We start from the raw sequence: 27,621 nt of genomic DNA, 5'->3' as shown, positions 1-27,621 counted from the left end.
CATACAGAGTTTGACAATAGGCAACATCGCTTTTACACCGATCGATGGGGGTCAGTTTGACAACGTCGAAATCGCTTAAAATGTCATCAACAAACAATAGTAGCAGTAAACAAAAGAAAACAATGAACACTTTAACTGATTTCATGTAAACTAAAGTGCTCCTCGTTCGTATTTAAAATTAATTTCGTTCATTTTGTTACAAGCAAAGTTCTTATGTTGGCTACGAAAATATGACGTCCCGTCACCCTCTTGGACTTTACCGATATTAAGTAATTCATGCGTGTTTTTTGAAAAGGGCCAATAAGCATACTGTCAAAATTCACTTTGAGAGGAAATTCTAGCCAAACCATCAATCGCCGATTATTAGTGACAGCAGTTAACGAAAAAGAAAACTTTTCTCTTTTATAAAATGCCAACGTCCACTCTTGGCGAGTTACGGTTTGTCCACAATATTCTCTCAAAGTGAAATTTGACAGTATGCTTATTGGCCGTTTACAAAAAAACACGCGAGAATTCTATCTGGCCAAGCAGCGATGAAGCAAACGTTGTCTGCAGTGTCATTTCCTTGAGTTCGCCTGCTGAGTTTCACACGAGGTTTTTTGATCATGCTAATTGATCGGTGTTAAGCCAGACCGGACTAAGTCGCAAAACATCAAAAAATGAGATAATGACAAAACAGGATAAAGAATTCCTTCAGTTACATTCAACTTTTGCCAGATTTGAAATATGTAACCATAAACAAGAATTATGGCAAAAAATAATTTCCAATTATAACGTAGAGGATACTGCGATTCAAACTTTAAAGCCGTTTTTCTCGAAATCAATATTTTGTCACTTGGTCCGGTCTGACTTAACACCGACCATATATTCGGAGAATTGAAATGTAGTAAACTATATATAAAAGAAAACCTTTAAAACAAGTTATTCTGATGTTACTGTACTAGATAAATCTCCTCTGTGGTTCATAAACATTAAAATTTACATTGCATTCAAAGTATGAGTCTCTGAGCTTACAAAAATAAGTTATATTGAAAAGAACTGGATTTAAAATATATTGCTAAATGCTGTTTTATATCTTGATATGCTGCAATCCTGGAGCCTTCATACTTTCAACACGACTAGGGGCTTGCTCAGAAACACAAATAGGGTCTTCGTTTTTTTTAGCTAGTCTCAATCCGACGCAAGCTTAATCCTGTCACTAAGTTAGTGTCGGATTCTGATGAGATGTAGTCGAAAAGCAAAATCCATGACTAAATTACATTTTGATGCCAAATGATTTCAAAAAAATTTTCTCGAGTGCAATTGTTTAAAACAAAACTTATCCGTGGGACTTTGGAATATTTTTTTGAGCAACAATTTTTCTAAAAGAACTGAAGTGCAGAACAGAATGAAACCAGAAATTAACAGGGTTTAGGGCCTCTACTAAATCGTTGTCAAGAGAAATGTACATAAAAACATTGAAGCTACGTTTCGATTTTTTTAAATATCTTCATCGTGGGTTTTTAGGAATCCCAAATTTCGGGTAGTTTCCATTTGTATCGGCTTTTTTTTTACTTTGGTTTCGTGGGGGTCTTTGGCTGGCAACGTCCTTGCGGTAAGTATGTGCCTGTGTATAGTGTATATTGGGTCACTTGTAAAATCTCAAACCACTGTAACACCGTATTACGTAACTATGAAGATGTCACAGGCAGCGTTCAACAGAAATGGCGATCTCCCTCACGCAGCACGTAGTAAAAACTTTTCAATGAATGTATATTTAGGTCAACTCCAACCAAAATTCCTTCGCGAATTTCAATATCCCAATGACAGTTCTGTTCAATGTGTTTGTGCTAGGTGAAGGTGTCACAGCCATCAATGAATTTCTAAACTTTTAAAGTTGCTAAAGGGGTGACCACCGCGTCGAATCGATCGCATATCAGACGAAGGAAAACATGAAAATTTTCACCAATTCCCATACACACATGCCCTTGGTGTGGAACGTAGCGTCGTCGTGTCGCGTAGTCAAAACAACAACAAAACAAAAATTTAAATACCACCGCGACGCCGGTTCCGGTTGTTATGCTAATTTTGGTTCATCGCACAGAGGGTCAGTGATTGGACAAAATCAGTAGCGTGTGGGACGATAGGAAGGCACAGGATCTATGTATCAACTAGTGAGAAGCAAAAACGAAGATGCAACGAAGAAGGTACTAGGAGGTCAGAAACATGAAACATTAAATCTTGAAGCGAAAGGCAATTCAGAGTTTACAAGAAACAAAAAGTATGAAGCATGATAAAATAATCAGCTGGTAATATGGATGAAGCCATATAAATGAACCAAGAAGCAAAATCATGACGCAGACATTTTTGACCTTCAAAGCAATCATATTGTACTTCTGTGCAACTTTTCCATCGTGATACTATTTTATTATATTCGGAAGAACACGCCTCCACCTAACCATCCAGAGTACTCCCGGTCGACCAAGTATAGCATAAAGCAAATCAATGCGAGGGGTTCAGCTCAGAATGCATCCATTTATAAATTCCTGCCGACTAATATTTATACCCGTAGGTTCCGTTCTAGCTTCAAACACACCAGCGGATCAGTTCCCCGTCAGACCTTCGCCCGTTCGAACGTAAATTTCACCTCGTGAACGCAACCCGACGCCGTCGCGATGGTTGCCCAGTGTGTTCCCCCTGTGTCGGCGCCACCGACGCCATCACCGCCAAACAGCGCCAGCGGTTGGGAAGATTTTGTTTGAAAAGTGCAATGACACACCTAGCGACCGAAGGCGCGAGAACCGTCCGGGAGGTGGCAGAGCACCATTCCACCGTTGGATTAGCGACTCGAATTCGGACTTCAACGGTGAAGAAGCGACCGGTTTTGTGGGTGGGAAAGGATTTGGAGTCGTTGTGTGATCGATCAAAATTTTCCAACTCCTCGAAACGAGATGAATTGAACTGAAAACTCGCGTAAACATGGGATGTTAAATCAACCCGCGAAAGAAAACAAAACCGTGAAGAAACACATTTCAGAAGTGCATCCCGTATCAGCGACGAGAAAAAACATACAGCATCTGCACGTGGTGGTCCAAAATCCGACGGATCTTACCTAAAAATAGTGTCGACCGAAGGCAGAAGTTAAAAGTGTTGTTCCCGCCAAACTTGCGGCAGTCGTGTGATCTGTTGATCGTTTGAAAAGCATAACGAAAAGTACCGAAGAAGGGAATCTGTGTTTTATTTATGTGTTTTGTGTGAACAAAAGGCAAATGTTGTTGGCAGTATTTTTTGCGTCTAACTTCACGTCAATCGTTGATCCGATTTCCCCCTAGTGTTAGAGGGGGACCCGCTTCGAGTGTGCATATTACGGTTCCATTAGTTTGCATTATTGCATGTTTCCTGTGCTTTGAGTGGATCTGTTCGGGTCTGGTTCAGTGACTATGCATTTAGAGAAGGTAAAAGGGGGTGACTTTTTGGAGGGACAAGTGCTATTCAATTTACAAAAAAAATCACCTGACCTTGCGCATTAGGCCTATTAAATGGTTTGAGTTCGGTTCAAATATGTACGTTGAACTGATTTGAATTGAAAATATACGGCAGATGTAAAAGTTTCCGTTTTAACAAGTATATTTGTTTTCTGTGTGACACTACTCGATGCGTGAGTTTGACGAAGCCGTGTATCTCTTATCTACACCCAGGTTTTGTTTTTACGCGGGGGATACGTACCGCGTAAAAAACCGCGTAAAAAACCGCGTTAATTCGAAAATCCGCGTAAAAAACCCTCAGCAAAAGACTGTTTTGCACGGATTTCGCAATTGACGCGGATTTTGCAAAATTTTTGACTTTTTTCCGAAAAAAATTTCTAAGTGCTTTTAAATGCAAAGAACTTAGAAGAATTTTGGCGGTTTTTGTTTTGTGCGGATTTCGCAATCAACACAGTTTTTGCAAATAATATTCTAAGTCCTTTTGAATGCAAAAGAGAAGATTTTCGGAAAGATGAAAGAGACGGAGCTGGAAGACTCCTTATGGCCCGCATCTCTACAGTATGGATATTTTCGGAATCGTCTTGACGAGTAGCCACCAGAAATTTATTTCTAGATTCTAGATTCTCTACAACTCAAACAATATGAGTATTTTCGGAATAGTTTTGATGAGTACCAGACAAATGTTGATGTTTGATGTCATTTTGAAATTCTAGATGGCGATTTCCGGTTCACCGAAATTCCCGCATAAAAAATCTGGGCGATCATCCAAAACATTCTCGAATATAAGATCTAAGCGCAATGCAAAATATTTTTATGTGTTCATCCAGAAGAGTGCGGTGAGAATGGAAGTGAGAGAAGAAAGAGGCGTATGTGGTGTGAGTTGGAGGTTTAAATTGTTTCAAATTGAACACATTGCTAAAATTCAAGTAAATTCAACTGTTTTTTTTTACAATGGAGAAGACCTTTACGTCCTAGCCCAGTACACGTGCTATTGGTAGGGTCCAATCTACCACACGGGGTGCACTGGGGGCGTGTCGGGCTCGAATGGTGACGCTGCCATTAATACCGACTAAACTCCATTGGACTCCGCCATCATTCCTCCCAGGAACTACCTTTCGGTATTACTTCTGGGGGGATGGCTGTACATAATGTACTCATTCACTCTCACTCACGCGTTCATACGTCATGTATGAGGCTTACTTGGGTGCTCTCTCAATCGCACTTTGATTCACTCTCAAACACTCCCACATGAGGCTGACTTTTGTGCTCACCTTTTACGTTCCATGCGAGGCTGACTTGTGTGCTCACCTTACTCATTCCTTGCTAGGCTTGCTTTTGTGCTCGCCCCACCCATACCATGTGAGGCTAACTTGGGTGCTCACCCTATCACCTGATTCACTCTCGATCGTGCCACTCTATTGTACCTCTGTTACTCCCCCTGGCATCCCATGTGGGACATTTTTCTTAGGCCCCACTTCTGACATACCATGCGAGGTTGACTTGTGTGCTCACCTTTTTCATTCCTTGCTAGGCTTACTTTTGTGCTAGCCTCTACCATACCATGTGAGGCTGTCTTTTGTGCTCACCCTTAACATACCGTGTGAGACTGACTTGGATGCTTACCCTTTCACTCCTCTGCCACGCCATGAGGCATCGATAGCTAAGTTTCAACATACTACGCTACGACCCACCTGTCTTGGCATGAGGCAGTCCACTTATACGCCTATACACTCACTCTTCTGCCTTGCTTCGGGGTGGCTGGGTTTACCCCTTACGCGGTTGCCAGTCGCTGCGCCAAACCTGCCTCGGCATGAACAGACCATTCACTCCCTATTTTGCGCTTGGCCTTTTTCGCTCCAGCTAACCAATCACTAGTTAGCCGTGCCCGTCGTCTGTTGCTCGGTTCGCCAGATTACCTGTAGCCTACTAGCAATCTGGATGGTAGCAACCGAGACTGCGTTCCACTTCTCCACCGATTGACACATCCGCTGAATAAGGGTATCAGGGGTTGTATTCCAGCCACAGACGTCAAGCATTTCTCTTCTTTCGACGTCGAACCGATGACATACGAACAGTATGTGTTCGGCAGTTTCGTCTACACCTGGGCAGTCCGGGCAGGCTGGGACCTCCGCGTGCCCGAACCTGTGGAGGTACTGTCGGAAACAGCCATGGCCTGACAGGAATTGTGTCAGATGGAAGTGAACTTCCCCATGGGGTCTTCCCACCCAGCTCGATATGTTAGGTATCAGCCGGTGGGTCCACCTACCTTTCGAGGAGTTGTCCCACTCGCGCTGCCATCTGGCGACCGAGGTCACCCTGGTGCGCTCGCGGGCTCCTCTATTTCCACGTAGATCGAAACACTCCTCATCTTCCCGAATGACCAGCCCGACTGGCATCATGCTCGCTATCACGTAGGATGCATCGTGTGATACCGTGCGGTAGGCAGATATCACTCTGAGGCACATCACGCGGTAGGTGCTCTCCAGTTTTTGTAGGTAACTGGATACTCTCAGTGCTCTTGACCATGACGGGCCGCCGTACCTGAGGATAGATACGGCAACGCCTGCCAGTAACCTACGTCTACTGGCGCACACCTTTGAGCTGTTGGACATCATCCTCGATAGAGCTGCAACAGCAGTTGACGCTCTCTTGCATAAAAAAAATAAATATAAAAAAAAGCTCTCTTGCATGTATAGTCGACATGGCTGCCGAAGGTCAGCTTGTCATCTATAATGACTCCGAGAGACTTCAGACTTCGCTGTGAAGTGATCGCGACTTCTCCCACATGGATAACTGCATATTGTGCCGACTTGCGGTTGTTGACGAAAACTACCTCCGTCTTATGATGAGCGAGCTCCAGGCCTCTCGCGCTCATCCATTCCTCCACCGTGTTGATCGCGTGTTCTGCGGTTAGTTCTACCTCAGGGATTGACTCCCCGTAGACCTCCAAGGTTACGTCGTCGGCAAAGCCGACGATCTTGACTCCAGGAGGGAACTTCAGTCTCAGAACCCCGTCATACATGAGGTTCCATAGCACCGGGCCTAGGATCGAGCCCTGTGGGACTCCGGCGGTAATCGGAACCCTTTTCTGACAGGCATCGGTCTCGTATAGCAGTACGCGGTTCTGGAAGTAACTTTCCAGGATCCGGTACAGACCCACCGGTAGGCTAAGCCGGTGTAACGAGAGCGCGATGGCATCCCAGCTTGCGCTGTTGAATGCGTTCTTCACGTCAAGTGTCACTAACGCACACTATCGAATGTCTCGCCTTTTACGTTGGATCGCTATCTCGGCAGTATTTATCACTGAGTTGAGAGCGTCCACTGTGGACTTACCCTTCCGAAAGCCAAACTGGTTGCTTGACAGACCGTCCGTACCTTCCGCGTACGGGGTTAGCCTGTTGAGGATGATCCTCTCAAGCAGTTTGCCAGTAGTGTCGATCAGACAGATTGGCCTGTACGCCGATGGGTCGCCTGGCGGCTTCCCGGGCTTCGGCAACAACACCAATTTCTGCCTTTTCCATCTATCGGGAAAACGGCACTCGTCAAGGCATCTCTGCATAGCTAGCCTGAACATGTTCGGGTTCGCTATGATCGCTGCCTTGAGAGCGCTGTTTAAAACTCCATCCGGCCCTGGAGCTTTGTTCATTGCTAGGGAATTAGCCACAGCGAGTAGTTCTTCATTCGTCACTGTCTGGCTGTGTGGTCTAACTGCTTGCTAGTGCAGTTCATGTACCCGCAATACAAACAGGTGAAGAGGTAGACGAACCTTGTTCAGGAGGACATAATTAGGAAGAGAAAATCCGACGAAGGTCACCCGAATCGAGTCTGTTGGGGAATATGTTGTACTCTAATTATCTGCTGTTTTCGCTGAATACGACGGTTTGCATTCCGAAATCTTCACATGTTGAAATCCTTGAAGCAGCCAACTCCGTACTTCAACAGGTCTTCGAATTTCAGACCAGGTTCGGAGATGACCCCATCGATCTCCACAGCCTTAGCAGGGTTGCCACCATTTTTCAAAGAATATCCGGCAGATCAACTAAAAATGTCTGGCAAAATCTGTCACTTAACAGCGACCTCAAAGTCATCGAATCTTATCAATCGATTTTTGTTATAATTCATGCTAACGTTAAATGTCTTTTTGTTTGGAAGCTGCAAAAAACTCTGGCTGTGCAGGCGCGTAGGTGCAATGGTTCTCCGTAAAACGCTTGCAACAAGCAATTTTATTTACCTGATCGAGATCATTCACGATAACCCGTACTTTGTTTGCTGTACGCCCCGTCTTCATAATGTCCATTCAGTTTTCATGTTTTGTAATATTAAATCGAAGACTGCATATCAAGAAGACTGGCAACTCTGTTCAGAATCTGGAGACAGCAACGCCACTAAGCTTCCTATCTTCCTCCAATAGAGGTGTTGTAATCTCTGTCGCTTCTCGTTTGTATGGGGGAAGGAAACAGATATCAGTCTTCTTAGTATGTAGTCTTCGATTAAATATAATGTAAGATAGGAGTGGATATAAGGCAGTGATCAATTCTTTCAACAAATTGGCAATTATTGTTTTAAAAAATAGGTCATGTTATATTCATTCAAACTTTCATTAATCGTTGAGTCAATATTAACGCATAATTTTGTTGACAGCTTTTCTAATGAGAAAGATATATAACCTGCAGAGAACTAACTATAAGTTGGTTTTATTATCAAAACTAATAATTTTGTGGTTGTTAATATGGTTCCTGGTGTTGCAAAAATATGTCCCAAAAAGTTAAATCTTAGTGTTCACCGTGCCACACAAAAAAGACATCCATGTTCGATTAAATCAGTTCGTAATAAACATTTGAAAGAATATCCGTTAAAACAATAGTGCCGCCATTACAGCATATCCTTACTAGAGGTGGCCATTTTGAAATCTCTTTGTGATGAGCTGTCAATTTAGTCAAACTCAGTAGCGCACCTGGTGGCAGTTACCAATCACCTTTGAATAATCCATTAAAGTGCTAATTGTTCCAAATAGACTTCTGTTATATGCGGTCGTACTACAAAATATTTGATCATCATTATTCGACAGAGCGGGTCAATGGTTGTCAATAGTTATTTCAGTCGCTTGTTATGTGTTATTGGTGCCATTACCAACGGTACGTCACAATTTCATATGGAAGTTCATACAAGAAATTGCAAGATAATTTCATTATTCTTTACTTTAAGAAAAGAGAAAAAATAATAATTCATGCTGATGTTAAATGTACGATAGTTCAGCATGTAATCACCGAAAGATTCACTGTTCCTCTATAGAAAGCACATTAAATATCCTTGTATAGTATCCAACATATGATGGAAGGCCATAATCGCTTACGGGAAGTGTAAGTTTGATTAAATACAGTATATCGATGGCCCTTCTTGTGTTTCCGAAAACTTTTTCAATTAATAACTAGAGGGCGCAAATGAGTATTTTGATAGCTAAGGTAGTTCGAAAATTAATTTCATCTGATGAATAATCCTGAGAGGCGTCACAGCGCATAATGCATCATTCCTCCATTAAACGATCAGTACCCAACAAAAAAGACCCTCGATCCGGAAAGACTAGAACCAAATAAAAACAAACAAACTATTGTTTAGAAGGTAATGACGTGACTACAACTCGTGAATCCTTTTCACCCGATGGCCTCCAAACCGAACGAAACCGCCAAAACATGCCACCATCGCTTGAAAGTTTGCGCGTGTTTCGAGTTCGGGACAATCACGTCTGAACTTCCGTCACAAGTTCGAGTTTTGGCCCCCTGCTGCTGATGGGTTAATAGTTCTAACTGCGCCTGTATTCACCATCCCCTTCGCAGTTGACCCAGTTCAAAGTTTTTGACAATATTAGGTGTGTAAAGCGATTCGGTGTCCTGGGGGGAGGTTTGTTACCTTCGATACCAATCCACTGTTACGGGGCAATCATTGATTAAACAATCAAACGCCAGGACCTGCCTGTCGGCCATACCTGCCTGCAGAGTAGTTAGTCACTATTTACACGGTCACCCGGAGTAACGGCGCATTCCGGAACCTGGCTTGTGTTGATTCCGACAATTGTTTGAAAAGTTAAAAATATGGCATAAATACTCACCTGTTGGGGAATAAAACACACAGAATAATATGTTTGCAACGGAACTCTTCACATTTGCTTTACCAAATTACTCGACACGACCTTATTTTGTATTTTACTTTTCGCTAGGCCTTCGATCGGTGAACTCTCGCAACAATGAAATTGGTCTTTTGGCACTTTTAGCCTTGGTTAACAGAATGTCAGCGAGAAACTTACGGTGAATATGTCGCTGTGTTTGTTGTGAATAAGAAGAAGCATTCGAAAAAATTTTTGCTGAAGTTTTTGAAATGATTGGTTGTAAGATGTGGATTAAGTTAGTGGAATTTTGGGGCTTCATGTGCAATCCCGAAGATAATAAGTGTTAAGTGTAAGTAAACACTAATTATTGATATGTGCATCGTAGTATTCAGTGAGTTGTACTTCTTAAACGAAAATGGATAGCAGAGAAGGAAGATCCACAGCTACTACAGTGTACCGAATTCTGCAGGTAAGATAACAAAGTATTGGAACTACACTTAAACTTTACCTTACCAACCTCTTCCCCGTGTTATACATTGTTACAAATTTATTTATACTCCCTAGAGGCTAGTACGCAACGAATAAATTTGTATTGACTCATTCTTTTTCATTCCTGGAGTACTCAAATTTTATGTTCAAGATCAAGTAAAAACCATGTCTTTGAAAGACATTACGCTCTATTTGCCCCTGATCCTGCTATCTGAACGCGTCTTCTGGCTTTTAGGCAGGCAGCACGGAGGGTGCTGATCCTTTCCTTTCGCCAATACGCCGGAAGCTGGATGCTCCCCGGTACCAAGTACCTCGGCATTGTTACGTCATATGCCCTCGCATGTTTCCGACAGATTTTTGGTGCGGTGTTGTCTGTACGAAGTGGCTCGGCTCTTGTTGAAGTTCTCCGCGTTACAGTACAGTTCCACCGACCAATGGTACAGTGGATCGCCTGGTGGTAGTTATGTATGTAGGGGAATGTGTTCGGTTGTCGGCACACTTTTGTTTTTGGCTCACAACATTACTCCAATTGCACAATACATGGTTGATTACAATACGCCTCGATAGTGGTGTATCGTTGAGGCCGGGAGGGCTGATGTGAGCCTTTTTTCTGTTCTGTACCTTTTCTCTATTTACCCGCTCATAACCAACAATCAACCAGTAACAAATAGATTATTGAGAAAGGATGTGCTATGTGTGGTGGTTGGCTATTCAAGTATTAGTAGTTTTTGAAGTACTAATGGATATCTGTATCTTGTACCTGTCTAATCTATTACGTCTCTCATATATTGTCTTTTATTTCTTCTTTTCGAGTCCTATACTGCCATTCTACACACGCCTTCAGCTGGGTCAGCAAATATTGTGATAGTGAACGTCTTAACACTCACACATTCTCAAACACGGTCTCAAGCAGGAAACTACAAAAATGCCCTCGCGCACGCGATTACGAATCGGACGCGTCCGGAAGTCTATCGTTGATCCTAGAAGCCTAGGTCCATACCTTCAGCTGGACCAATTAAGAAAATACGCTCATACCTATTAGACAACACGTCTCATGGCGACATGACCGGGAACCCTATCGATATAAGGGATCCCACTCTGCCAGAATTTTAATCGCGCACCGAAAATTTAATATCAGACTCACGGTTTGCGCGACCATTCAAGAACACACGAATATGTTACAAAATCACGTCAGCGTACAAACGTTAGAGCCCCTCGCGATTTTCCAAGCAACCTACGCCCACGAACTCGCAAACATGATTACACCCCGGTGATAAGGTGAAGGTCTCAGCACTCATAAACTTACCATCGCGATCTCAAGCGTCAACCTACAAACTCCCGCGCTCGCGCCATCATGAGTCGGGATCGTCCGGAAGTCTCTATCCTCGGTACCAACAGTCTAGGTCCATGTTAATTAATAAAAAAAAATTGAAAAATTAAGAAAAAATAACTCCCATATCCACTAGACAAAACGTTTCATGGCGACATGACCAGGAACTCTAGTAATATGGGGGTGGGTGTAGCATAGTTGGTAAATCGATTACCTTGTACGCAGCGCACCTGGGTCTAAGTCCCGACCCCGCACATAGGGTTACAAATTTTTCATAAGAGATTTTTGTAACCCGAAGAGGCGAATGACCTTAAAGTTAAAAATTTGAGTATAATACCAGAAAAAAGTGCTATCGGGTTATTGGCCATTTATTTTCTCCTGGTCGGGATGTACAGCAGCATTGTAGATACAAGCTCGAAAAAAATATATGAATATTCTCCACAGGTTAATGGCATCATCGCCGACCATTGAGCCATTCGGCACCCACGTCTGCTACATTCAAGTGCAGTTCTTTTCTCGAACACTTTGTTAATTGAACCCTAGAAAACCATTGAGGCAGTAAATGGTTTCATTTGCAAGTCATTAAAACCAAGCAAAAGTCTCAAGGGCTAATGGAGCGTGAAGCCGGGTTTGGTTAGATAATCTGCTGTGTGCTACATGCAATTGATAGAATCCAATTTATGTTACCGAAGCATAAGCAGATGCTAATCAAAAATACACAAATGGTAAGCTACTTAGTGTTCGGATGAGGACAGTTGTATGCATTATTTTAGTACTCTCAAGAACTGTTTTCAATGAGAAGAAATGGAATTTTTCACATTCTCCAGCATAGTTTAATGAATACGATCAAAGCAAGATGTTTTTTTTGCGATAACGCAATAACCTTGAAAACCATACTTCATGAAAATTCATCACATTTCTGTAAAACTAATGTTTTTCGTATTTCTCTTTCCCTTCCGCCAGAGCCCCGCGCCAATCTGCATGTTCTACTTCGCACATCCCTTTGGAATTTCATCACCGGCCGTGGAATCATCTCCGGGGAAAACTGTTACGACCCGCCCACCGGAATCGGAATCCTGCCGAAAGCCAGTCCCGCTGCCGGCTTCCAAATGTGAACAAGAACCTGTGAAAACTACGATGGAAAACTCGGTTCGTCAAAGACCGTTGGACGAGTTGAAGCGAATTCCTAACGGAGTGACAATGTGTTGCGGAAGGCCGGCTGCGAAACCTATCAAGCCGGAAAATCGAACCAAATCGAAAAAGAATAAACACAGTTCCACTGGTACGGGATTGATAGCGAAGACGGAAGCTGAGGTTCTGTCAGTAAAGCCGCATGCTAAAAGTGTAAAACGTGTGAATTTGATCGAACTGGACAGCCGGCAGACTCCGCTGACACCTTGGCCGAGTACAATTTGGAATAGGGATTTTTTGATACCACCGTTGTTGCAGGTGTTGGCGAAACAGCACGGTAAGTTAAACGTTAACGATAAGAGTGTTTACTTGTCGGTGGATTTACGACATCGAAATGGGTCGTTTACTTCTAGCCATATAAAACGTAAAAACGTGCGTAATCATCATTATTAAGTTAATTAAAATTGACTGACACAACGCAGTCGGGAGAAATCTCTCGGTAAATAAAACACTACCTACATACATGCTTACGGTGGTGTACCCAGACATTTGTGTTGAGCGGGACCCGACCCGACCAGAAGAAAATAGTTTCAGTATACCAAATTTAGGTTTTCTGTTTTCGCTTAAACGCCATAATAAGGTATTGAGAAGCCTTGCATAAGACGTAAAATACCTGAAATAATAACTGAGACATGTACTACGAATAACTAGTTGATAATGAAACGAGTTTTTATAATACCGTAATAATAACAAAACCTTCCAATAACAAAATTCACTGTATGGAGGTATTCAATAAGGTATTGATTTTTTTTCCATACGTTTATTTGACACGGCATTTGCAAAAGCTTTTTACGCCAGTTTCTTTTTTTACATAGCACGTTACAAAAATCCTTAAGACTAATTTCAACTATACTAGTACTTTGTCTAAAACTAACACTGAAATCACTTTATTGTTTGCTTTTTTCCTTACATTGTTGTATTTCATACTGATCTAGTATTTTCGGGTGTATTTATTTACTTTTTTTTCTGTTATTGTCTAAATTTAAAAACTAAATATTCTAGGACACTTTAATTGGTGAATGATTAGCCTTGGATGAGAGTATGAGGAGACGAATTTAATTAAATTTTGACAGACGCTGTTTTTAGAAAATGATAGATAAGTTCCATGTATAGAGGATCGCGATACGCCAGGATGTCTCTAACAGGAACATGGATTGGTCTTCCTCGGAATTGTAAAGAATCTACTAATTGTGATCTGGCTTCACGATATTCAGTGCAGGACCAAACAACATGCTCAATGGCATGGTAACCTTCTCCACAAGCACAATGATTACCCTCAGCGAGCCCAATACGACGGAGATGCGCATCTAAAGTATAATGATTGGACATGAGCCTAGACATCACACGGATGAAGTCCCGACTTACATCCAATCTTTTGAACCATGCCTTCGTTGATACTTTAGGGATAATTGAGTGTAGCCATCGTCCCATATCTCCATTGTCCCAAGATGTTTGCCAACTAGTAAGTGTCCTCTGTCGAGAAGCGCTATAAAATTCATTGTAAGCGATGGGTCTTTCATATATTTCACCATCTAGTGCACCAATCTTGGCTAAATTATCAGCTTTCTCATTGCCCGCAATAGAGCAATGGGCGGGGAGCCACACTAGGGTAAATTTATAACATTTTCTTGTCAGGTTACTCAGAGATTCTCGTATCTTCCCCAAAAAGAATGGATCGTGATTATCAATCCTCTTTGAGCGTAGAGCTGCAATTGTGCTGAGACTATCAGTGAGGATAAAGTAATGGTTCGGGGGTAAAGTATTAATTATTTGAAAACTATAGTGAACTGCTGCTAGTTCCGCTATATAAACAGAGGCGGGTTCTGCAAGTTTGAGAGAAATTGAAAAATTATTGTTGAAAATGCCGAAACCAGTGGCCTCGCTGATTCGTGACCCATCAGTGTAAAACATTTTAAGGCAGTCTATGTGTTGATATTTACTTGTGAATATTTTAGGGATCTCCCGCGAGCGTAGATGATCCGGAATTCCACGAATCTCTGCTTGCATGGACGTGTCGAAGAATAAAGTGGATTCAGGAGTATCTAGTATATTGACGTATGTGGGAACATACCTAGCAGGCGTTTTTTCTTGTGACATGTGATTGAAATACACTGTCATGAATCTGGTTTGGGGTTGAAGCTCGACAAGTCTTTCAAAATTTTCAATTACCAGTGGGTTCATAACCTCACATCGGATAAGTAAACGAGAAGAGAGATCCCAGAATCGGTCTTTTAAAGGAAGAACTCCCGCTAGTACTTCAAGACTCATCGTATGGGTCGACTGCATGCAACCTAAGGCAATTCGTAAACAGCGATACTGTATCCGTTCCAGTTTAATAATGTGAGTGTTCGCAGCTGAACGGAAACAGATGCACCCATATTCCATTACTGAAAGTATTGTTGTTTGATACAATCTTATCATGTCACTTGGATGAGAACCCCACCATGATCCAGTTATTGTTCGCAGAAAATTTATCCTTTGTTGGCATTTCGTTATTAGATACCTAATGTGGCCTCCCCATGTGCCTTTAGAATCGAACCAAATTCCAAGGTATTTAAAAGTCAGGACTTGGGCTATCGTTCTACCAACCAACTGAAGCTGAAGCTGAGCTGGATCACGCTTCCTTGAAAAAACAACCAACTCTGTTTTCTCCGTAGAGAAATCGATGCCTAACTTCAAAGCCCAACTTGATAAATTATCCAAACTATCTTGCAGTGGTTGTTGTAAATTTAAGGCTTTTGGTCCTGTAACAGAAACCACGCCATCATCTGCAAGTTGCCTTAGAGTGCATGGGCTGACAATACAATTATCAATATCATTCACGTAAAAATTGTAGAGAAGGGGGCTTAAACAAGAACCTTGTGGGAGGCCCATGTAACTTATTCTGAGTGTCGCCAAAGCGCCATATGAAAAATGCGTGTGCTTTTCTGACAATAAATTGTATAAATAATTATTTAATATTGGTGAAAGACCACATTGATGTAGCTTTTCCGAGAGAACATCAATGGAGACTGAGTCGAATGCTCCTTTTATGTCTAAGAACACAGACGCCATTTGTTCTTTTTTTGCGTAAGCAAGTTGGATTTCTGACGAAAGTAGCGCCAGACAATCATTCGTTCCTTTTCCCCTCCGAAAACCAAACTGGGTATCTGATAGCAAGCCGTTCGCCTCAACCCAATTGTCGAGACGTCGTAGGATAATTTTTTCCAACAATTTCCTGATGCAGGATAGCATTGCAATCGGTCGATACGAGTTATGATCGGAGGCTGGTTTTCCCGGTTTTGGAATAGCGATAACTCTCACTTGTCTCCAGTCGTGCGGGACAATGTTCTGCTCAAGAAGCTTATTGAATAAATTCAACAAGCGTCTTTTTGCTAGGTCAGGCAGATTCTTCACCAAGTTGAATTTAATTCTGTCTAGTCCCGGAGCATTATTGTTGCATGAGAGGAGTGCAATTGAGAATTCCATCATTGTCAAAGGCGAATCTATGAAATCGTTACTTGTGGGAGCATCACGAATGATTTTCTGCGCAGGAGCAGAATCGGGACAAATTTTTTTGGCAAAATTAAATATCCAACGATTCGAAAAATTTTCGCTTTCATTAGTCACGTTTCGATTCCTCATTCTTCTGGCTGTGCTCCACTCACTACTCACTCATTGATGTTTCTCTTGACAAGCCATTAACGAAGTGTCTCCAATAACTAGATTTTTTGGCACGACGTATACTGTCAAATTTGTTTTGCAAAATGAAATAATTTTCAAAGTTCTCACGTATACCCCCTTTCTGTTTCATAATTTCTTTGTAGGCAACTTGTTTAGCTTCATATGCATCAGAGCACTCTTTGTCCCACCAAGGATTAGGGGGCCGTCTATTTATTGTCATTCCAGGATTGCATTTCGTTTGGGCTTGTTCCGCTGCTTCAATAATTAAACCCGCTAAGAATTCATATTCTTCGGTAGGGGGTAGCTCTTCTGTCGAAGCAAGAGAAGTGGAAATTAATGTTTCGTATGTTTTCCAATCAATATTTCGTGTTAAGTCATAAGGAACATTGATTGAATTCGTAAGGCCTAATTCACTGTTAATTGAAACAACGATTGGCAAATGATCGCTACCGTGAGGATCAGGTACAACCTTCCACGTGCAATCTAACCGAAGTGATGTCGAGCACAGAGATAGATCTAATGCACTTGGACGTGCAGGAGGTCTGGGGATGCGTGTTGATTCGCCAGTATTTAAAACTGTCATATTAAATTCGTCACAAACATTGTATATCAAAGAGGATCGATTATCATTGTAGAGGGAACCCCACAATACACCGTGCGAGTTGAAGTCTCCCAGTATCAGACGCGGAGCAGCCATGGATTCCACTACCTCAAAAATTTGACGTTGTCCAATTTGAACTTTGGGAGGTATATATATATAGAAGCGATAGACATGTCTTTGCCTTTAATGTTCGTTTGGACAGCTACAGCCTCAATGCCCGCAAACAAGGGGATGTTAATTCTATAGAAAGAATAGCACTTTTTAATTCCTAGAAGCACTCCTCCATACGGAGTGTCTCGGTCTAGGCGAATAATGTTGAAATCATTTAAGTTGAAATTAATGTTTGAGGTAAGCCATGTTTCACATAGAGCAAAAGCATCGCATTTTAAATTATGCAGTAAAATTTTTAAGGAATCAATTTTAGGTATGATACTTCTGCAATTCCACTGTAAAACAGTGATGGAATCTTTCATTGGATGAGGTGAATTACCCATTGAAAGATACAATCGCTGCAAGGATGGGCCATTGAGCAATCAGCTGCTCTAAAAATGTTCTAATTGTTGGGAGGAAAGCTGAAAGTATACTCTTTAGTGGTTCAGAAATATTGAATGCTTTAAAAATCCAATCAACAATTTCAGAAAATTTCAATAATCCTACCCCCGGCTGAGGTTCAGAGGAAGTCGAAATTTTATTATTTCCAGTAATGGTGTTCTGTTTGGATTGTACGTTCCCAAAACCGGGCGGAATTGATTTCGGTTTTGAATCGGAATTTTTCGGTTTTGGGCGCAGTTTATCTATTGGTGGAGAAATTTTAAGGCCCTTTCTTGGCAGCTTGGGAAAAGAAGACTGTTTTCTTTTTCTGGAATTTCCGGGTAAAACAAATGATGTACCTTCGCACGCTCCGTCAGAGTCAGACTGTTCCGAAAATAGAGATGCGTAAGTGTTTTCTAAGAAGATGGGTTTAGGGGTAGCATTTTTCAACATTTCTGCATAGGAGCGCTTAGACCTCTCCTTCAAGGATCGTTTAATTTTATCCTCACGCAATTTATAAATGGGGCATGCAGGGAGCTCATGTGAGTTTTCTCCGCACATTAAGCATTTTTCTGAATTTTCATTGCATGTATCCTCTTGATGAGAACCCCCACATTTGCCACACCGTGCCTTATTGGAACAGTAAGTGGCTGTGTGGCCAAGCTGTTTGCAATTAAGGCAATTCATTACACGAGGGATAAAAAGGCGAACAGGGAGACGAATCTTATCGATAATGACATAGTTGGGCAGCGCAGACCCAGCGAAAGTCACTCGAAATGAGTCAGACAGTCGATAAACTTTTTTATCTCCTTCGTGTGATACTGAATGCAATTGCTTGCATTCAAGTATTTTTACGTCTTTAAGTATGGTGTCTTTGAAACGACCAACCCCATGCTTAACTAAGTCATCAACAGTCAAACTCGATTCTGTGATGACCCCATCAATTTCAATTTCTTTTGAAGGAATATACGCTCTATATTCACGCGTAAAAAGCTCGCAAGAAGCAATTGCATTGGCTTGTTTGAAACTACCAACGACAATGCGTATTTTATCTTTATTAACTTTGACGATCTCTTTTACATCCGAGAATCGCGAAGTCAAATCTTTAGAAATTTGAATGATATTTAGCGCCTTTGCTTTACGCCTAATAAATACAATCCATGGTCCCGTTGACGACTCTGGGTAAATTTTAATTCTAGTCGGATTTATATTTTCAGCATAAGGCTTAGGGGGAGGGTCTGTTACTCGTTCTCCCATCTCTTCATCCATTTTACCTAATAAGAAAAACTATCACTAAAAGCAATGAAAAATATACCTGTTATCTGCTATCTATTAGGTGACGAAGACACCGGTAGAACACACGTCATGTGTTACGTTGTAAACTCGGTGCCCGTTGTTTGACAATGTGACACTTGCTGTCCTTCTTCGTCGCGTTGCTTCTTCAGTAGAGAAATAGTCCTACCTGCAACACTTCAAAACTCTCTCCGATTAAGCTGCTCGTCGGTATCACCACCACAAGCGCGCTCTCTCCGTTTCCACCACCTCGGTAGACAAATGTGGCTACCTGTGGCTTGCTGCGAAAATCCCACTGTCGATGCGGCACTTTTCGGTGCCACTATTCGTCGTACCACTTCTGCGGTAGACAAATAGAGCAAATGGGTCTACCTGTGACGCTTCCCTCTCGTCGATTAGAATTGCCCGACGACACCAATACACTATATTTTTTTCTGTGTGTACAGGCACGATCACTGTCGATTTCTGCCACCGCGGTAGGCAAATTCGTCTACCCGCGGTTTGCTGTGAAAACACCACTTGTCGAGGATGCCGTTGACCACGCCTCCGACGTATCAACTGTCGACTCACACTTAACAAACTGGTCTCTCTCTCTCTCTCTCTCTCTCTCTCTCTCTCTCCCACAATAACGCATACAGCGTCTCGCACTCCGTCACTCTCTCGAGAACAAAACCTTCCACCTGGAGGCACAACCGTCTCGGTCGGTTGCAAAAACTGTTATGATGAGGTATTGATTTGGTATTTGTAAAAATCACTGGAAAACATAAATAATACTAAAATAAAGAATGTTTGTTCAATACCTGCTTAATACCTCAATGAGGTATTGATTATCAATTAATACCAGGTTTTGGTATGATACCAGAAAATAATATGATCGGGTTATAGTCCAGTTATTTTAAAGTGCCGATTTTCACCATATTAAGGAGGGTGTCTCGCTAATTCATTAATTACTCGACCTATAATTGATTGAATACGTACAAATTGACATCAACAGCTTTGCTTCGTTGTTAAGAACCAATATAAAACACAAATGCAATGAAAACGGCGAAATACTCATGTCTGAGCGCAACGAAAACTCGAATCCAGTGGCCCTATTATTGCTTTATCATTTGACTCAATGCGTTGAACAAAGATGTTAGACGCTGCTCTAACCAACGGTTTCAAATGGATAGAGTGATAATAGAAACACGGCGAAAATCCATTTAATCCACAAAAGAAAATCATCTTCTCTAAAACAACTTCCCAGATAATAAACTGAGGTATTGAAACATAAAACCAGTAGACATTTTTTTTATTAAACCAAGATATCATCAAATACAAATATGTAATTTTTATTTGATGTCATCAATGTTCACGTTCATTCTGCTTCCATCCAGCGAAGATAACCCAAGTAACCAATAAGCATTATAACCACTGATAACTGACATACAAGTCGTGTTTTCAATGTGTGTAAGAAATAAAGCTGTCAATTTGAAATGGTATCGGCAAGTAGCAACTTGTCACTAGCCGGCGCTACGATCGGCCAGCAATTTCTATACGGACCTTGTATGAAACCTTGGATACTTCACGCATGCAAACCTGTGTGCGATGATAATTTTCGACGCATTTTCATTCTAATATTTACACAGGTTTTTCGGAAAAGTTTGTTCTTGCTTATATGTCTGTTCTCAGCGTTATAACGTAGCATAATAGCTGCTTTAGATCCACATATAAAGCAGTCTTAAATAGCCGTGAAGCCCTAAATACTGATGTAATGCTGGTAATATGCCGGAAAAGGCGAAATATAGTGCTTTTACTGTGCAGAGATTGACAGCTCGTTTCTGCGGTACTAATGCTATTATATAGCACCAGCGCACAAATGTCAAATTTGAAAGCCTTATATTGGCACTACTAATGATAGTAAAAAGCTTCAAGTGGCTGTCATTGTCCGCCATGGTTTTAAAACCATTTCTTATGTTTCCTTTTGGAATGATGAGCAAAAGGAAAAAATTAAAATAAAATGCTCCGTTTAAAACCGCAATTGACCTTCTTCTAACGCATTGTAATAAATATCCTTAATGGGTTTTCGTTCTGACATGATATGAATGTTTTACGAAAATTACATTTAGTAAGTCTCGAACTGAGGTACCTTGGCTCGTCCTTCACGGTAAGTGCGCTGCGTTTGCTGCCTGGACTATATTGCATATGTTCGAGCATTACAATAGCATTATATCGGTTCTCTATTTGCTCTACAATGGCACTAAATGCACATGCAAAGCTTACATGCTTTAAAGATCCTTGAAGCATGTACGCGTTATAGCAGCTTTATATACGCATATAGAGCAAGCGATAATGCTATATTTCGGCTGTGCATTTATGCATTATTGATGCTAATATAGAGTTTTATTGCAATAATATTTTTTTGTTAATGCTGTAATAGAGTTTCAATGCAACATTAGTGCAAATGTATAGCCAATATAGTGCAATGGCTTAATGCTTATGGTTACTTGGGAATAGTCACAAAACTCGAAATTGTATCTAACTCCGATGAACTGTTAGTTTCGTTCCAACAGTAAAGGTAGTATCGATGAAGATGACCTTCAGTGACGGATATGAGTTTTCTTTGTGGCGTATTTGTACGGATATTGTTGATTTTAGAAGCGGCAAAATCAGACCTTCCGTTAGAGAAGTGGAGCGCATATCGAAAAATACCATGTGTATCACCGAATATAACTTTACTGATTTGTGTTTTATAATATTCCAAAACATCCACTGCCAGAAGACATTGCCAAGAAAACTTAAGCTTGTTCAAATGAACACATCTCACGGTTCCCTGTACTTTTTTCCTCCAAACTATTGATTTACTTTTATTATTGGGTACAAAACTTTTAATATCTTTATTAATTATAAAAACAATTATAAAGTTCACACAATTGAATTCCTCTATATACAAAATGTTATACTGATGGATTTAACGGTTCACTAAATTTATGTCGCATTGTGGAGAAATGTTCTTCAACGTTGTATGGAAGACTTTCCAAGAAATTCCTCCATACAACGTGTCCTGTGTTCGAGTGGCGATAATGTGGTTGAAATACCTCATCGCTTCCATCGTAGCCCCTATGAGCTGGATCTGCGTATTCTCAAACCACACTGTGTATTTAGGACGATCAGTCTCCGGCATGTCGAGACTGTTACAATCCGCACTCTACGGAAAACTCTATGCGGGGATACCAAAGATAAAAGCATCTACTACAACGAAAACAAATTCAGAGACTTGTTTTACTATCAATATCATTTGCAAAGTTGCCAGTAAACGCAAAATCAGCGCCGTTATCATACAGTGCTTTAGAAAAAAAACCGTCATGTAGAATGACCGTAATCCGCAATTCAAAGAAACAAATCAAAGGCATCTCCAAAACAGTATGGATAGTATGGACGAAAACGACACACAGCGGTCCAGAACTGTAAGAAACAAGCCAAAAGTAATTATCTCGCGAGATTTGCATATTAGGAATGGGTCTCGGTACAAGGAAAGGTCCAACCCTTAGTGATGATATGTCAATGATTAATCCAGCTAATAATGAGATCTGAGGCCTAGAAAAACTCTAAAAGAGAACAGAATTTCACAAGGAATTTCGCACGGAATTTTGCGCGGAACTTCGTACGGAATTGCGCGCGGAATTTCACACGGAATTTCGCACAGAATTTCGCACTTCTGTACGGAATTTCGTTCGGAATTTCGCACGGAATTTCGTTCGGAATTTCACACGGAATTTCGTACGAAATATCGCACGGAATTTTGCACGGAATTTCGCACAGAAGTTCGCATATTCACACGGAATTTCGCGCGGAATTTTTCATGGAATTTCGCACAGAATTTTGCAAGGAATTTCGCACGGAATTGCGAACGGTATTACCGAATTTTGCACGGAAATTCGCATGGAATTTCACACGGAATTTTGAATGGAATTTTGCCCGGAATTTCACACGGAATTTTGTGCGGAATTTCGCACGGAATTTCGCACTTCCTTACCGAATTTTGCACGGAAATTCGCATGGAATTTCACACGGAATTTTGAATGGAATTTTGCCCGGAATTTCACACGGAATTTTGCGCGGAATTTCGCACGGAATTTCGCACGGAATTTCGTACGGAATTTCGCACGGAATTTCGTACGGAATTTCGTACGGAATTTCGTACGGAATTTCGTACGGAATTTCACACGGAATTCGGCGCGGAATCTCGCACGAATTTTGCTCGGAATTTCGCCTTACATTTGCAAATATACGAGAATGGATTGAATTGAATGTATATTGATCATATTCAGCCGTATTCATCTTCAATATTCAGTAAGGCTAACGAAAACGTCAAATGAACCAGCCGCCCATTCATTCAATGCAGGTTTTCATTCATCTCCGAATATTGCACGAAGCGAACATGCAGGAGAAAATCAAACGCATGAAAGTAGGCTCCGGCACAATGAAAGCGGTGATAATTATTGTTTTATATGCTTTACCAACTTTTGAAAACATTTACCCAGATATTTAGCGAAATTAATATTATTGTACGATATTCAATTCAATGAATAACACGGATTCTTGAATGAATAATTTTTCACGAGCCGCAACAGGTTCATTTTCATCCGTCAACAAAGAGCTTCGATTATTTTTAACTCTGCGCTAGACAAATAAATATTGGTCATGAAAAATTTCTGTATTTTGATGATTCAAACAACTTTTCAGAATATTGCTTACGTGGCTCTTAAATCTTGATTCTGCACTGCACTGCGCACTTACTATTTTTCTATTAAATTTTTCTCGTAGACTGGTTCGTTCGACCGGTCGTCTATGAAAGCACCATCTCTATCACTTGAAATACATGTGTTTTGACAGCTCGCAGTTTTCAGTGGCAGTTTGATCACTCGCACTTTGAAAGTGCGGAGTCCAGGTTGGTGGGAAGTGCGCAATAACATATATAATCGAAAAATCACCTTTCCCTCCTAGTAAAGCCTGCTGATTGTGTCCGTCGAGCCGGAATTCGGACTGACTTCACTGGGCTACAATCGGCATATTCAAATGTCGACTACCGGTGGACGAGCGGTGAACTGGTCTATTGCGAAACATAACTCATCACTCATGCTCTCAACGTCCCACAGCACTCTTTCTCTCCGACAATCAGGAATGATGCCGTACCAGTTCACCCTCTCGCTCTCTCTCGTTCGGGAAATATGAGTAATGGCCGGAAAATGTAAACAAACCGATGCAAAATCGAAAACGCGTGTATCCGCAGCGTTCCACTTTTGCCGGCATATTTGGGCTGGTTTTCGTTAGGATTAATATTACCTGGTAGAGTCAATTATTTTCTTAGATTTAATCGAAGCTTTAGTTTATTATATCTGCGAATGGTGTCGCTCTCAATACATGTGTTTATTTTTGCGACTGTTCGTAGATAATATTATATGTTATATTTGAAATTGTTAGATGATTGGGTACAGTGATTGCAATGAACTCTTTCGCTTGAACGGAGGTTTCAGAAAAGCTGCCACTCCACGGAGGTACTCAAAACTATTTTATTTGGCTGAATATGGGCTTAGTCACACCAATTCATGAAATAACTATTTTTCTATTTCATTAATTTATATTGGCTCAAATAGAATTTAACAACGGTATCAGTGGCGTAGCCAAGGGGGGGGGGGGTTTGGGGGGTTAAAACCCCCTCCAAACCAAAATATTTGAATTGAAGACAAAAAAGTTTGATGCTGACTAGTTTATTTAAATATTCAAAAAATAATTTTGGAAGTTTATTATCTGTTCATTATATTGAGAACCTAATTTTTTAAACGTTATGGGGACTTTTTGTAAATTGTGCGAATGGGATCTTGTAACTAATATTTTAGTGAGGATCCTATAAATATCATGTAAATATCAAGCAAAATAGCTCAACGAAAACGCCTATATAGAAACTGATGAAAAATGGCGTTTTACGCTTGTCTCTAACAGGTCAGAATCGGTTTTTATATGCATTTGATTTTTTGGGTTATCACTTATATAAAGTGCCACTAGCTAAGATTCGCTATTTATGGTGTACATTTGGGTATCGAATTGAATGGCGCCAAGATTCCATAATTTGGAAACCATAAGCTTTCGGTGGTGTAGTATTTAGTAGCATAATTTTGTGATTAATTTTTCCAGTTGGATGCATTACTAACTCCAATCAAACTTATTTCGAGACAAAGTGTCTTCAGCAAAGTTTTCAAGAATATTATTGCAAATAGCTTGTTTGAAGATATGAATGCAACCCGTATTTGTGCATTATAGACCATATTGCACTACGAATTCCCCTACTAACGGTTATAGGCGGTAACAAAGAATTTGGGAGAACACCTTGTAGATGACGTTTACTACCCTGGTATGCAAAAGTGGCTTCAACGCAACTTTGGTCAAATTTAACTTTTTCATATTTTTAAGTTCACTACGAAAATTCGCATCTTTTAGTGCAAACGACTTCAAATAAAAAAAAAATAACCTGTTGAAATGCGAAAAACAAAGTGGCCAAAGCATGCTTTTACCCGCACCATGCAAGATTTGAAAATTGATTTCCTGAAAAATATACTCGATGGCATTTACGTCACCTTTGCATACAACGGCAGTTCAGCAATGTGATTAATCGGTAATTAGTTCCCGCTTAACACCATTTTTATAGATGGGATATACGACTCCCTACATCATATACTTTGGTAAAATCTCCTTCTTCCAGATCTTCTAAAGCACCCAGTGGAGTGCTCTAGCCAATTCCTCTACTCTGTGATTGAGTAGCTCACATGACAGTTGATCATTGCCAGCGGTTCAACCGTCCTATTTTTTCATGAATCTTAGGTAGATCCGGAATCTATTGTCGACTGTGCGCGTCTCCAAGCTGATTCTTGCAATATTCTTGTTGTCTACGGCTTCGCTACTTAGGTGTTCGTCATAATATACTTATCAATCGTGATAATTTGTGCACATTATTTATAAGGTGTACCCACTATCCTGTGCGATAACCGGTTTTTACAATGCTTCCGGCCTATCAGGATGTTTATGTCACCGATGACGAGCTTAACATTCCGCCATAAAATGCACCTTTCTTGGCTTCGTGAGGTCAGTGCACATTGATAATGCTCTAGTTGAAGAAATGGCCTTTGATCCACACTACACACATCCTTTCGCTAATCACGCGTTGGTGCATTTTGCTCAGCTCTTGTGACGTCGCTCGATCCCCGCATTTCCACACCTTCTGCCCCGTCTAGCAAAGCTCCTCTACTGCTACGGTTTCGAAGTTGCGAGTTTTCAGCTCATCCTTTTCTCCTTGATTGTTAGTAAAGTGGTGTTTATGGGCCACTCGTTGAACTTGACCTAACCTGTCTCGTAGTCCGCCACCAAACATAACCGATACCTGCGACAGGACAGGTGTTTAGTTCTTCCTACGGTAGGGTTATGGCGCCCATGCCCGCTCACACCATCCCATTTCGCTATTACTGCAGAACACGGTAGTACCCAATCGATCGCGGCCTACAGATTAAATGTCATCAATAGACCCGCCAACATTTTTGAAAAATCTATGATTTTCATCAAAACCCCTTCCAAACAAAATTTCTGGCTACGCCACTGAACGGTATTAACACTACTGTCATTCATAAATAATAAACTTTCCCACATTAAAGAGAGCTAATAGCTAATTGTTGGATTAATCGATTTTCGACAGTGGTTGTTTATAAAGTACTACATGATTTCTAATGTTTCTATGTAAGCCGTAAGCGAGGTTACAGATTCTTTTATTTCAATTTCACTCTTTTCATGACAAATAAAATGCTAAACTGTATTCGTAGTCCAAAGGAAGCTTTCCAACTTCTCCTTCAAGGCTTAACAAAAATCAGTTGATCCTCCAGTGAACAAAAATAAATAATATTTGAATCACTAAAATGATTTTTACAACAATTGCGCCCTTTATATGCATTTCCATTTACGGCTCCAATGCGTGTCCATTGAGCGATAATTTTCCTTCCACCTCCTAGTGCGGTCGAGAGGAAAAACGTATTTACCTCTCAAGTATTTAACCCAGAAACAGCTGTTTGTTGAGCGACTGAATCATTTCACATGGCCTCTCACTCTCTCACGTGGCCGCGTTGAATTTTCACCAGCCTACCACTCAATCCGACCGTTTTGTTTATGTATAAATTGTTCTCTCGTGAGCACAAGTTCATCCATCCTGACGTAGAAATTTCAACGACGCATCAAAAAAAAAACAAACAACCCGTGAGTTCCGTCGATTAGTAGGTACCGACCGACTACGTTCATTTATCAGTATATCGAAGTCGGCTGTCCCGCTGCGTTGCTTGGCTAGCACGGCTCGCAGCTTTCGGTGTTCGGTTCAGTTGCACTTCAACTACTAGCCGGTGCAAGTGTTCTCCTTGGGAAAGTTCATAGAGCTGCCGGTCGAGGAAAAACATTTTCACGAGAAGTACCCACAAAGAAAAAGTGTCACTCAACGCAAAGGCACACTCGAACGGCCGGCGATGGGTTGAAGACGTTGTGTTCTTCGGCAAGAGAGTGGCAAGTGTTGCACGTTTTCAGTTTGTAAGGTCATTCCTAACAGTCCTGGAAGCGAAGGTGAATGAGTCAGAACCATCCAGTCGAATCGTGTCGGGAGTGATTTATTATGAACCGAGCATAAAATATTCAGTGCTCAAGGGAATCCTCCAAGTGTGAGTAGTTCTTTGTGAGCTGAAGGCAACAGAAGGAAGACGGTTTTTTTCTGTCAAATTTGTGGTGAGGACACACGCATAGATCATGTCATGCGTTCACTTTGTAGTGAAAAACTATGATATGGTGTGACCTCATCATGAGCACACGATTGTAGCAGACCTGAGCACTAGGCTGGCTCAAAATTGATTGAGTGAATATTTTGATGGGTCAACTACTATAGAAGCTGCTTTCT

At 41.1% G+C, this 27,621-nt stretch overlaps 1 protein-coding gene across 15 annotated transcripts in view; it reads left to right on the top strand.

Annotated features, from left to right (window-relative positions):
- Positions 1 to 2,601: 2,601 nt before the first annotated feature.
- LOC131684155 (uncharacterized) overlaps positions 2,602 to 27,621 on the top strand; it is a 527,188-nt gene continuing 502,168 nt past the window's right edge. For 12 of the 15 annotated variants that reach the window (XM_058966759.1, XM_058966757.1, XM_058966756.1 and 9 more), the window contains exons 1-3: positions 2,602 to 3,434; positions 9,679 to 10,036; positions 12,350 to 12,854. In XM_058966759.1, coding sequence (XP_058822742.1) covers positions 9,983 to 10,036; positions 12,350 to 12,854 — 559 coding nt within the window. In that variant the 5' untranslated portion in view covers positions 2,602 to 3,434; positions 9,679 to 9,982. Of the gene's footprint in view, positions 3,435 to 9,678; positions 10,037 to 12,349; positions 12,855 to 27,003; positions 27,453 to 27,621 lie in introns of those variants that run through there. The other 3 variants (XM_058966768.1, XM_058966769.1, XM_058966770.1) reach the window with 2 other exon arrangements.

The sequence above is a fragment of the Topomyia yanbarensis genome, chromosome 2, assembly GCF_030247195.1.
Source record: "Topomyia yanbarensis strain Yona2022 chromosome 2, ASM3024719v1, whole genome shotgun sequence".
In the NCBI taxonomy this organism is placed as follows: Eukaryota; Metazoa; Arthropoda; class Insecta; order Diptera; family Culicidae; genus Topomyia; species Topomyia yanbarensis.
The sequence above is the reverse complement of the archived record's forward strand: the minus strand, read 5'-3'. Positions and strand labels throughout refer to the sequence as shown.